The sequence below is a fragment of the Strongylocentrotus purpuratus genome, unplaced genomic scaffold, assembly GCF_000002235.5.
Source record: "Strongylocentrotus purpuratus isolate Spur 01 unplaced genomic scaffold, Spur_5.0 spur5_scaffold_19, whole genome shotgun sequence".
Taxonomy (NCBI): Eukaryota; Metazoa; Echinodermata; class Echinoidea; order Camarodonta; family Strongylocentrotidae; genus Strongylocentrotus; species Strongylocentrotus purpuratus.
In genome coordinates this window covers 7,475,215-7,487,525 of record NW_022145604.1, presented here as the reverse complement: position 1 = coordinate 7,487,525, position 12,311 = coordinate 7,475,215, and the positions used below count along the sequence as shown (strand labels likewise).

Below are 12,311 nucleotides of genomic sequence, written 5' to 3'. Positions count from 1 at the left end.
TAAAATGAACTGCATCAAAATCATTGGGGGGTGTAGGAAGGCTTATCTGCAAATGCCTTTCAAACCTTAGTAGATCCATTTCAACAATATTTACCTACACAAACAACATTTCACACTTCCCCTTTGAAGGGGTGCTTACTTTATTATAAAGTAGAGCCCCTAAGTGGCCCCATCGCAATTGTGGGGGGGTGGGGGGCTCATCAGCAACTGCGATGTCATTCCTTTCCAACCTTATTTACATGTAGATCCATTTTTCAGCATCTTTATCTCTAAATACAACATTTCCCAAACATCAAAATTCACTTCCCCCTTTGAGAGGGACTCTATTTTTAAAGGAGGGCCCCTCAATGCACCCCCCATCACAAATCACTGACCTACAAATCATGGTAATGACTCCACGAGGAAAGTCAGAGGCATTTAGAGGGTCATTGAAAGAGGTAGCAAGTTGTCTCATGAATACATTGACGGCTCATGCATGTTTGATGGTTTGAAAACCTATGTATAGATTGCTGTGGACAGAGCAAAGAGAGCCTGTTGCCCATTTTGTTCGTTATTCACCTGTATGTCAGGGATACAGATAAGCCTCTGACATGTAAATCTTGGGATAGGATGATGCTTTGCACACTGAAAAAGATTTAGCATATATTGGTTGAAAGTTCTTGAACAGAGAGTTCTTCTAAATTACTGATAATTTTTTCCTTTTGGATGTACAACCTGTAATACAGGAACTTTCAAACCATTATTACAAGAACACCCATCCTGATGAATTTCTTTCATGATTTAGTCTTTTGTAAAAAGGAACCACATTTTGTTAATGTTTTTGGAAGGAAAATGCTATGTATGTACAGATAGAAACAAAGTTCTGGTTGCTAATTTGCTACCAGAACTGTTTTACCAAACATCAATGTCACTTGCTTCACCTTTTCATGAGAATAAATTTCAAACTAATCAAAATATTAGATCATTAGAAAATTCTTATACATCAAACATACATGTTCATGAGGGCAGTACTGTATTCATGAGACTTATTGATCATTGAAATTGTGGTGTATTTGCTGAAATCGGGAAATGGCCCATATTCACATGTACATGTCCTTGCCTTTCTAGTATTTCATTTAACCTAACATTTTTGTCTTTTTGAGGGGGAGGTTCCACGCATTAGAAAAATAGAAACAATGTATGCACGTACATGTATCTACACGACGGACTGAACAACATTACACCCCATCTGTAGCAACCAACATGTTGCTCACAAAATAATGAAGTGATTATGACGTACAAGAAATACCACAACACCTATCCCCTTAAACCGTGCGGTTGGGTTGGTGAGAAACAGGAAAGCGTTTGTAATGGTCTACCCCATCCTGAGCCTAATTGCTCAATTTGTTAATACCTCCTCCTCCTCCTTCTCCTTCAGAATACATCATGCTTTATAGGGATAATGCACACAAGAGGAGAAAGGTAGTATTCATCCATACTCAACACAGCAGTGGAGGATAGTGTGACCAATCTTGTCTGAAAAAAATGACTATACAACTTTTCTACACCGAAGAATTTGAAAAATAATGCAATATGACAAAAGGAATGATGAAAATTATTTGCGAATACAGAGTAAATGTCATTTTATTCTTACAAGAAAATGTGTAAGCTGTTGGGAAATTTGACGGACATGGCAAAAATATCTTGCTGGAAACATGTAGACCTGTTCATAAGCAGAACCCTGACATTTTTCAAACAATATCAACAAGATGGAAACTAAAAAGTAAAATAACAATAGCATACAAAATTTGCATAAATTATTTTGGCACTAAAGAGGCCCGCAAAAAGAACCATGCAGAGGCTACTTTACAATGCAACAAAAGCATTCAAGGATAGTCTTCTTATCAATCCAGTCCCTGTTTAGTGTTTACTATACCTGGGTAAAGAGTGGCAATTGCAGAATGAGACTACAATACACTCTGTACTTGAGCTGTTTGAAACAGCCAGAAACGGGCAGATCTAGGCTCCGCTCAAGGCTTTAAGAATTGTGGTAAAGTATCAAATTAGAGTCTGTGGTTGCAACCCCTCCAATGATGTAGGTCTTGGCTAATGATTGTTGGTCTTTATATGATAAGATTTTTTAAAAAATGCCAATTTCCCAATGAAACAAGCTACAGATGAGACCATTTAACACCCTCTCCTCCCGGAAAATTACAAATTTCCTGTTCACAACCAAAACATCAAAGACAAATATCAGAGCCAAAAGCTATTTATTAACACAGTGCTCAAATTAGGAGTTTTTCCTCCCACTGAAATCCAAATATTTATTTTTATCTTGTAAGTTTGCCAGTAGCCTATTTGCCAGGCATCTAAAACAAAACGAAACAGAAAATCTTCAGTCTCAACAGACTGTAAAAATAAAAATGGTTGGCTGTGCCAAAGACGGACGGAAATTACCTTTCTTTTTAAATTTGCTCTCAAGAGTCTGTTGTTTCAGCAGTTCAAGAATAAAATACCTTTCACTTGACTGAGTACATTAATGTAGAGCATGCATCTTTCTATTTGTCAACCACCTGTTTAAAACATTTTACTCCTCCAAACATAGGTCATATAATGTAACAACTGAAACGATTCTTGAGGTTGATGAAGTTGTTGAATATACTGTAAATGTAAGGAAGTTACAATAAAAAATAAAAAATATCGAAAAATCCTTCTTCTCTTTAAATCCAACACTACAGAGGTCTAATCCAGCCATTAGTATATTGTTAATTAATTAGTGTTAATTATATCTACTTGTATCATTAAGAAATTAATGGCACCTCTCTGCCGTTGAAAGGTATAAAGTTAGTGATTGAATACTAATCTTTTTAATGTATCCAGAAAATAGCAGCATGATTACAGATTTTAAAGAGAATTATGTGACGGAATAGTGACACATATTTTGTGCAACGTTCAAATACCAGCCTATGCAGCCTAAAAGATCTCTCACTACTGATAGCAAGCAAGCTACTATGATTTAAGTGATCAGTGATTTAAGTGATCAGTACAACAACATGTAGGCCTATGTGTACATGATGTAACTATTAAATTCTATACCCTAGAGCCTTGTATGTCAAGTATATTCTACACGAGTCCTACGTATCCTTTCTACCGAGATGTCATTTCCTGAACATCGGCAATCGAAACTCTACTCTGAACTCTACCATGATAAACGAGGAAAAGATAACCTGTGGCATTTTCCTGATTGCTAATGCGGTGTTGTGCCCTAGTGTTGAAACATTATGCAAGGGTCCTATCCGAAGACTTTGATTATACGCATTTGTGTTCGTATGAAATTTTAGATTTTAGACGCAATCACGATTTCATCTATGAGCTCAGCTACAAGTACACTGTATATGATTAAAGTTGAGTGCAAGAAAATATGATAAAAGTTTACGCTAAAAAATTTCAAAGCCATGTTTAGATTTCCCTCCTCTTACCCAAATTCAATTATACCTTGAGATATTATGTTAGGAACTTGTTAGAGGACTTGATAATGATTCTGTGGGTGATGTATTGTATTATTGTAAAAGAGTCATAAACAAGACAAATGAAGAGCTTAAAATAATGAATGCTGCAAATGTTTCTCCCTTATATAAAGCACTGCATTCATTGCACAATCAAAAAAGGTAAAATCATTACTTATTTGATTTTTTTTTTTAAATGTTTAGTACACAAAAACCTATTAGCAAAAATGTGGATCAAAGCATTCCCTTGGTTTTTCTATTAAATACTCCTAAATAAAGATAAAATATGTCTGTGAAAATAAAAACTACATAGACAGTATCCTGTCTTTCCCCAAAAGAGAAAACCCAGAAAAGATAGAAAGTAGGAGTCCTGCAGTAGGGTTCTGTCAAATAAGAAGTTATGAAATTATTGTTATTGCCTATAGTCTGTAGAGACTACATGAGACTAAGCTTTTATGACGTGAAACTGAATGCGACAATTATTTTTATGACTCAAAGGGAGTTGGAGTACTATTCTAAAGTGATTTTTCATTTGTCCAAGCATTGATTTGTATTCGTCATGGAAGAGAGGACAAAGAAAATGTATGATTGTCATTTTACGATGGTCTGTAGTACATTAATTTGCAATTGTTTGAATCTGAAACTGATTGTTTTGGTCGTGAACAATAACATCCAATGGGGAATGAAAATACTTCATCATTCTTTATTTTAGACTTGAGCTGAATTGTATAACAAAACAAACACTACATTGTATGCACACTATTAAAAAGTATACTTTACTCTAGAATCTAAATTATAAAAATGTTTATATATTCTTTAAAATATTATCTATCTATGGGAAGCAAGCATCTTACATGTACAGTACCTCTGTTCTATCACTACTTAATTTAGTTACTTGAAAGCTTACCACCATCAACATATTATAACTGATTAACTGTGTATCACCAGAACCTTTTGCATGAAATAAATTTTTGAGAAGTAGAGAGTGGTTGAGATTTGCAAAAGTTTCAAGCAACAAATTAATAAAAAATGAATCCAATACGGAAATATTGAAATACAAACAAAAGTTTCTTGAATTTAAAACAAAATTATTTGTGAGTTTCATATCCTGAAAGATTCTGATCAATAGTAAATCCGGCAATTCTCTAAAGCTACGTTGAGTCTGCAGCATATTAAAATTATTAAAATTGAAGACAACGAAAATAAAACATTATTAGTAACTAGTGTTAAATACATCTACTCACACTGAATCTGAGTGTATTATCTCTCAACTACTGAAATTAGAAACTATAGATCCCAATTAAGTACAGGAGTGAAAAACATATTGAAAGCACATTAGAATAAGAAGATTACATGAACATGTAATGAATCTCACATGAAGGAGATTAAAAAAGAAAAAAGAAAAAGAAGACACTGTATGTAGGAAATTGAATTATCCCATGTGCCATGATTACTAATTGAAAAGATATGAAACCTGTCAAGATTGAAGGGGTTTACTGTTAGATGCACGCTCCAAGTACAATTGAAATTCCTTTAATTAATTAAGAATGATGGAAATGAAAGGTGTAAAAATACAATGTTGAAAGCGGATACCATGCACAGATGAAATACATGTTATCAATTAAGACTAACAGAAATCATGATTATGAAGAGGGTAAAAATACATGGTGAAAAGTAATATATATATATAATATATTCAAAATAGAGTTAATATGCTCTCTCATTAGAAATCGACAGAAGAAAACGAAAAACCATGGAAAACCATGGAAAAAAGGAAGCTTATATTAAGAATAGAAACTTACGAGCTAGCTGGAAAGCAGAGAAGCTGAAGTTGTCTAATGAGCCGAGGGTTGACTGATGTGGAGGCAGAGGGGCTGGTTGGCTCTGCTGACCTACATGTATGTCTGCATCAATTGACTGAAAGAAGAAGAAGAACGTTGAAAATAAGTTTTATTATTACTAGACTTTACCAAACAGGAAAGAACTAGTTTACGATTTATACATTTTACCTGTTTAAGCTTTAAGAACTTTAATGCAGAAATATATAGTTTTGATAGCCCCCCCCCCCCCCCCCCAGCCCCCCAAAAGAACTTACATTCACATTTATTTGAGTTACGTTTATAAATATTATATTGCTCCTGATGTTGAAAACAAATGAAAGACTTAAAGTTATTTCATCCCTGGCAAGTATAGCAATTCCTATGTGTGACAGAAATGTCTAAAACCCATCATAAGATGCTGTTTGATAGAATAAACAGTTTTATATACCTCACTTAAGAAATCCAGCCATCTGATTGGTCGAAATTGCATTCATAAACTTTAACTATTCCTGTAAAATTCCCGGTAAAATTCCAAACCCATGTAATAGTTCAAAAAATAGTTCTAAAATCCCAGTTACCATGGTTACCGGGAAAATAGTTCTAAAAAATAGTTCTAAAATCCCAGTAACCATGGTTACCCATAGGTTTACATGTTAAAAAATGGTTTGAGCGATCGAGGATACCGTACGTGTGCGAAGAATTGGTCAGCATTTTTAGTACGGCAATATATCTCGATTCAAACAAGGCAAAAATGGCTGTAGAAACTCCCCCAAGATTTCAACTTCTGGATGAGGATCAAATTTGAGACATGCTGACAGCAAGAACACGGTATGTGAAATCTTCCATATTTTTTTTTCAGTAGGCCTAGATCTTGATTCTAGTACGCGACAACCAGATGCTGGTGATTGTAGTGATTTGTACGTCATGGACAGATGCAGTTCCTTCCCGTAGATATTAAACACATCCCTATGCATTTCCATTGGCCAGTGCGCACTCGATGTTTTAATTACCAGAGATTCAAACTAATATTGCTCATGATCCTGAAGGTGATACTCAATAAGTGAGGTGTCATATGAAAGCGCAGGTTTTTCTCCATATTCCCCGCAGGGCCGGCCCACCCCTAAAATTGTAAAAAATATCTTGCTTAGACTAGAATCTAGATCTAGTCTACTTTCAAAGAAACACTCATAAAAAACAACCATGCAGATAAACTAGAGAAAGGCTAAGGTGGTGTTATAATTTTTTCGGCATATAAAAGTATTAATGACTGCTTTAATATTCGAGAAATAGTTGTTTTTCTACGCTCAAGGGAAGGTTAGAATTGTGCTATTGCCCGAGGCGTGCCGAGGGCAATAGCCCAATTGTAACCTTCCCTTGAGCGTAGAAAAACAACTATTTCTCTCAAAGCAGTCATTAATACTATATTATTATGCTAAATACCAACTCTAATAGTGGAAGAAGTGGAATAAGTGGAACAAGATGAAGATGATGAAGGGGAGAAGGTGAAAGAGAAGATAAAAGAGAAGGTAAAGGAGAAAGAAGAGGTGGAGGAGAGGGGGAAGGTGAAGAAGAAGAAGAAGAAGAGAAAGAAGAAGAAGAAGAAGAAAGAAAAAGAAGAAGAAGAAGAAAGAAAAAGAAGTATGATACATTTTTGAAATCAGTGTTGATTGACATATCAGGATTTGAAGTGAAAGATAAAAAAAGAATCCATTTGTAATCAATCAATTCAGATGGGCGCTTCACATTCACAACTATCATAAGATTTCATAAAACAAGGAAATAACGATCATGCTATGTTGAATCTATAGAAAAGTGAATCAGACATGAGATACACTCAGAAACTGAAAGTGGAATGGTCACGTACACATACATAGTTTGCAGAAACAAATCTTTTCCTGGATCTTGAAGGCCATTTACTTAGAAATGTACGTCTACACACGTTCTACATACTCTATGTCAAAATCAGTTCTACGTATATGTACTGCATAATATTCTACAATTGTTTTTTCAAATAACTATAAATAATAACCTTGAAAGATTATTAAATATAAATAGAAGAATAAGGCAGGCATCCTTTAATTGACTTAATCATACACTATACACCTGAGCCTCTCACTAACTCACACATGTCTGGACTTCCTAAATCTAAGCCCAGACCCTCAATATTTCAATACTTTATGCATTAGAGGGCACATACAAACATGAACAATAGCTGGCTGGTTTACTAACATTTTAAAATGTATGGATTTTTGTTTCCTGGTGACATAGTGACAAGGTATTCCATAGAATGAACTACAATATTTGGAATCCAGTGTGCATACATTATTTGTTGCTATGTTGGGCTATGTTGGGCAATCCATCGGGTTGTCAAGAAAAACATTTGTCTAAAAATTATGCATAAAATTTGAATATATGTTAGTAAACAGTTCTATTACAGGCGTGGTAAGGTTTTATGCATATGAACCCCTTGTCTATATACCAACCTGTGTTATAGTTTCCAGTTCCCCGAGCCATGTTCCCAGCATCTGGTCCAAGTCCTGCTCAACATCACTGTCTGGTTCTGCATCCATGTCTGTGATGTCACCAGACGTATCGCTTAGAGTATCCCCCGTGTCAGACCTGTAGGTGATAAATGGGACCAGGGATAAAATTAAGATGTAGTCTTGGACTAAAATCTAGAACTTAAAGCCCATCTGTACTGGTTGGCTAGGAGGGATTAGACCTCCCTGCATGGTCACTGACAGGTGGTTATCTCATCAAATAAGCTCTCAATTATTAGAAAAAGGGGACCATGGGGGACTAATGGTCGCTTGGATTGCTAATACATGTACAGGGCGCAAGTAGCTACTTGTAGTGCAGTGGGGCTTTAACTATTCAAACATTAACTGTTATATTACTGCATACCTGCCAACCTTTCACTGCAAAAATGAGGAATCTCTCAAGCAAAAGAATTGTCTATTTTGTACATTTCACACAGAATATGTCAGAAAAAGAGAGGAATCTAGGATACATTTATACAGTAACTTGAAGACCCCTAAAATAGGAATTGTTCTTCTAAAATAGGAATGGTAGGCAGATGTATCACTGTCTGAAGAGTATCAGTGCCATATGGTCATCAGGAGGGCAGACATATATATCTACACATGTACAATACATTCGTGAATACATATTTTGATATTTTACGTCTGATAACAATGGCCTTGGCATTTTACACAGTAATGTTCCACTCAAAGGATAATGATTATCTTGGAATGCAGGCAGAGGTTCTTGGCTTCTTCTTGATCATTTCGTCCTTGTTTTCACGAAGTGACGGTAGCGAGGAAAATCGTAACGCAAAGTGAATGCAATTTTTTTTCACTACCGTCACTTCGTGAAAACAGCGACGATTTGTGTAGCAATATGGATGGCATATGGATGACATATGGATGGCATAATAATAATACCAACCAAAGTGTGCATATATAGGCATCTCATACCATGAAGGAAGTAATTTCCATGTTTGTAATTTTTATTTTGTGATTTTAATTGTTAAACTCCATGCAGTTCAGCCCTTGGGCTGTCAGTTTCTTGTAATAGCTATTAAATCAAATTGAAAGCAAACACAAATATCATAATCAAATTTCTCTATGTCACTTCATACATAACAATGCAAACACCAAGATGTAGGCCTACATCAATGTGCGATCAGGATGTGGTCTGCTGTCTTCATATTACAAAAATGCACACCAAATACTCATGCTCATGTGAGATGCCTGTGCACACTTTGTCTGATATTATTATGCCATCCATATCGCTACACAAACAATCAAGGCTCTAGATTTAGAACCCATGGCAAGTGGAATGCATTACACCAGATAATTAATAAGTGTAGCCTTGATCCAAGGATAGGAGAAGCACTTATATTATAAATATAGATTATACTACCGGTAAGTATATACATTAGGCTCTATTAAAGATAAAGAGAAAAAACAACGATTTTCTGACCAGTAAAAACTGGCCATTCCATGACTCTAAATCACTTATACAACTTTTCATTTTTTGCTTTAATAACATATATATTTCACAGGAGGATGGGTGGGGGCCCTTTCATATTTTTCATCCCCCCCCCCTTTTCTCTCTCTCTCTCTCTCTCTCTCTCTCTCTCTCTCTCTCTCTCTCTCTCTCTCTCTCTCTCTCTCTCACTCATCCCTATTTGATTTGGGAAAGATGCTCCCTTCCCTTTGCAGTGCCATTGAAAATGAATGTATTGATCTAGAATGTTACAGTATTATCTCATAAGCCTTGAAGGCAGACCAACTAATTAAAAACATTGTCAAGAGATAACTGTATCCTCTCTCTCCTGCGCTGCTAATGTAATACAATTAGCTGTAAGCAAGGCAGGACAAATACACACTCAACACAATTCCTTTTCCATGACCTATATTTCCTCTTCATAATCATAATAAGGGTTGATAATTTCCCCATACTGTTTTCAAGGTACAGTTGTACATGGATGTACACTGTGAAATGTAATGCATGGTGCTAGTGTGTACTGTACATGATCACATTATAATGATGCCATTAAAGCTTGATTAATTTGAATAATCATTTCCTTAGTGTGATTAATAGATGTAGATTGTTAGGCAAACTATAGATTGCTATTAAAGATGAAGTTGAGTTCTGGTCATGCGATTGCATTGTGAAAGAAACGGTGTGGAACCGACCAGAAAAGGTTGATCATATAGCACATAAGAATTTGTGTGTATTGCAAGGTTCTGGAATCATCAAAATGATAAGAAATGTGGCCAAGTCTTGGTAAAGTTACAAACACTGTACACAGAAAGATGTATATGGGACTACACGAACACGTGGCGTAAAAAGCCGGCCCCCCGATTTTTATGATGTTACATGCATATTTAGAAGAATATGAAGGCATTTGAAGAGCCATGCTTTTCAGAAAACATGTCTTATCTGATGTTCTTCCACACTTGCATAATAAGAATGAGTAATGCTCACAAATTATTTTTCACCTCTTCCCAGAACTCAACCTTCTCTTTAAGGGTTGATTGATACCATAGAGTACCGAAGCTGTGACGTCATAAAAATCTATTTTTAGAATTTCTCAATTTTTTCTTCATTTTCCAAAAGAACATTAAAAATAATGTCCAAAAGTCGAAAACCAATTGAATATGTTAAGTATTGGCTGAGATATGACCATCTGAATAAATATAGTCCCCATAGGAACTGAGTGTTATATGTTCTGGCTCCTAATGGTTAGGACATTATTTTTGGTGCTCTTTTGGAATATGAAGAAAAAATTGAGAAATTCTAAAAATATATTTTTGATGACGTCACACTTCACCACTCTATTGAGGTAATATAAGCTTTTTGCATAGGGTAATACATCTGTATAAATAAAGTTAGTTTACAACTCTTTATATATCGCAAATCCCTATATGTACACGTAAACGTCTATGACATTTGCAAAAGTCAGTTATCAGACTATACAGTACGTACATAATATGTAAATTAAAAGAGATATAAAAGTGCAATAGCCTATTCATCTTTGGAAAGAAATATGATACGATTTTATACACGAGGCCTACAGGTACATGTAAGCAATACACTGAGTATACTTTCATCGCACAAGTACATGTACCTGCATGACTGACTACCAGTATATTATACTCTGCTCCGCAGTAATAAAAACAGATCATGAACATGTAGGCTATTTATATGCTTTGTTCTATAAATGTATTTCTATTTACAGATACATCTAACTGTACTACACGTGGAACATGTGTCAGGAACACATCAGAGAATAAGAAGGGGGACAAAAGGGAAAATATAATACACTTATGCACATTGCAGATGTCTGAGAACATAGATTTCAAGGGCAGACAAATAGGGGCGACGACGAAGCAGATAGATGGAAACTATAGGAAGAAAGGGGGGGGGGAGATGGGAAAACAGACAAGAGAGAGAGAGAGAGAGAGAGAGAGAGAGAGAGAGAGAGAGAAAGAGAGAGAGAGAGAAAGAGAGAGAGAGAGAGAGAGAGAATGAGAGGGGGAGAGGGGAAGAAAAACATATTTCACAAACACTTTTTCTGAGCTCTCAAGACCATTTTTTTCATCTCTGTTTCTGCACATTCTGTCCCCCCCCCCCCCCCCCAATGTAAGTGATACAATAAAAACAGGGCTCCAAGGTCAAAGTGTGTAGTTCTGACCTCAGTACTTATCTCCTGAAAGCAATGAAGCTACAGGTATAGAAATAATGATTTTAAAAAAGCTCTGGAAAAATTTAAAAAAACCATGAGTGTCGCAACAAGGAAATTAAGAACTGGTACAAACAGTATTTCTACACTGCTTCCATTAACTCTCTAACCACTTTCCACAATTCTACTAGATTCCCACAAAACCAAGCGAGTCATGTTCAATGGCGTCATTCACTGGTCTCCACTGGTCTTGGTTTGAGTCATTGAGCTACACACATGGCTGAGGTATGCCGAACATGAGACAAGTCATTTTGACCAGTATTTTTGGCAAGTTCAACGCCACTCCTGGGGGCGATATGCCCAGCATGCTTGCCAGTCGGTGGCCAGTCTTTTACTATAGATGTCATGTGACGCATTCGTAAACAAGGCTAGGATACCAGGACCATTTATCATTGCTTGCTTTTAATCTTTTATCAGCTGTCTCTTTCTCTCTTGTTTCAAGAGCGAAACAAATGAAGCAGTGTTGATAAATTGGATTTTATTTACATGTTCAACAATAGAGCACAAGAACATGTAATTACTGTACAGTGGCTTTAATGGTCAAGCCTTTGTCCACTTCTTTATCGTGTCAGAAACAATATCTGACCTTTTTCATGTTTCACCTTATCTGTATTTATTTACCATTCTTGTATTGCCTTTGAAAAATGGAAAGAGCTTTTTTTTTTGTCACTTCCTAAAATCCAGACAAGAAGGAGCCAATGGGGTCCAGCTATCAGTATAATTTCAATAAAAATATGTTATCATATTTGAGGG

The 12,311-nt window shown here is 35.7% G+C and overlaps 1 protein-coding gene across 6 annotated transcripts in view; it reads right to left on the bottom strand.

The window, feature by feature from the left end:
• Positions 1-12,311, bottom strand: part of LOC592651 (ras-associated and pleckstrin homology domains-containing protein 1) — a 108,402-nt gene that overhangs the window by 71,813 nt on the left and 24,278 nt on the right. For all 6 annotated transcript variants that reach the window (XM_030990172.1, XM_030990167.1, XM_030990171.1 and 3 more), the window contains exons 2-3: positions 7,789-7,924; positions 5,288-5,402 (exon numbers count right to left, since the gene is read on the bottom strand). In XM_030990172.1, the coding sequence (XP_030846032.1) occupies positions 5,288-5,402; positions 7,789-7,924 (251 nt within the window). The remainder of the gene's footprint in view (positions 1-5,287; positions 5,403-7,788; positions 7,925-12,311) is intronic.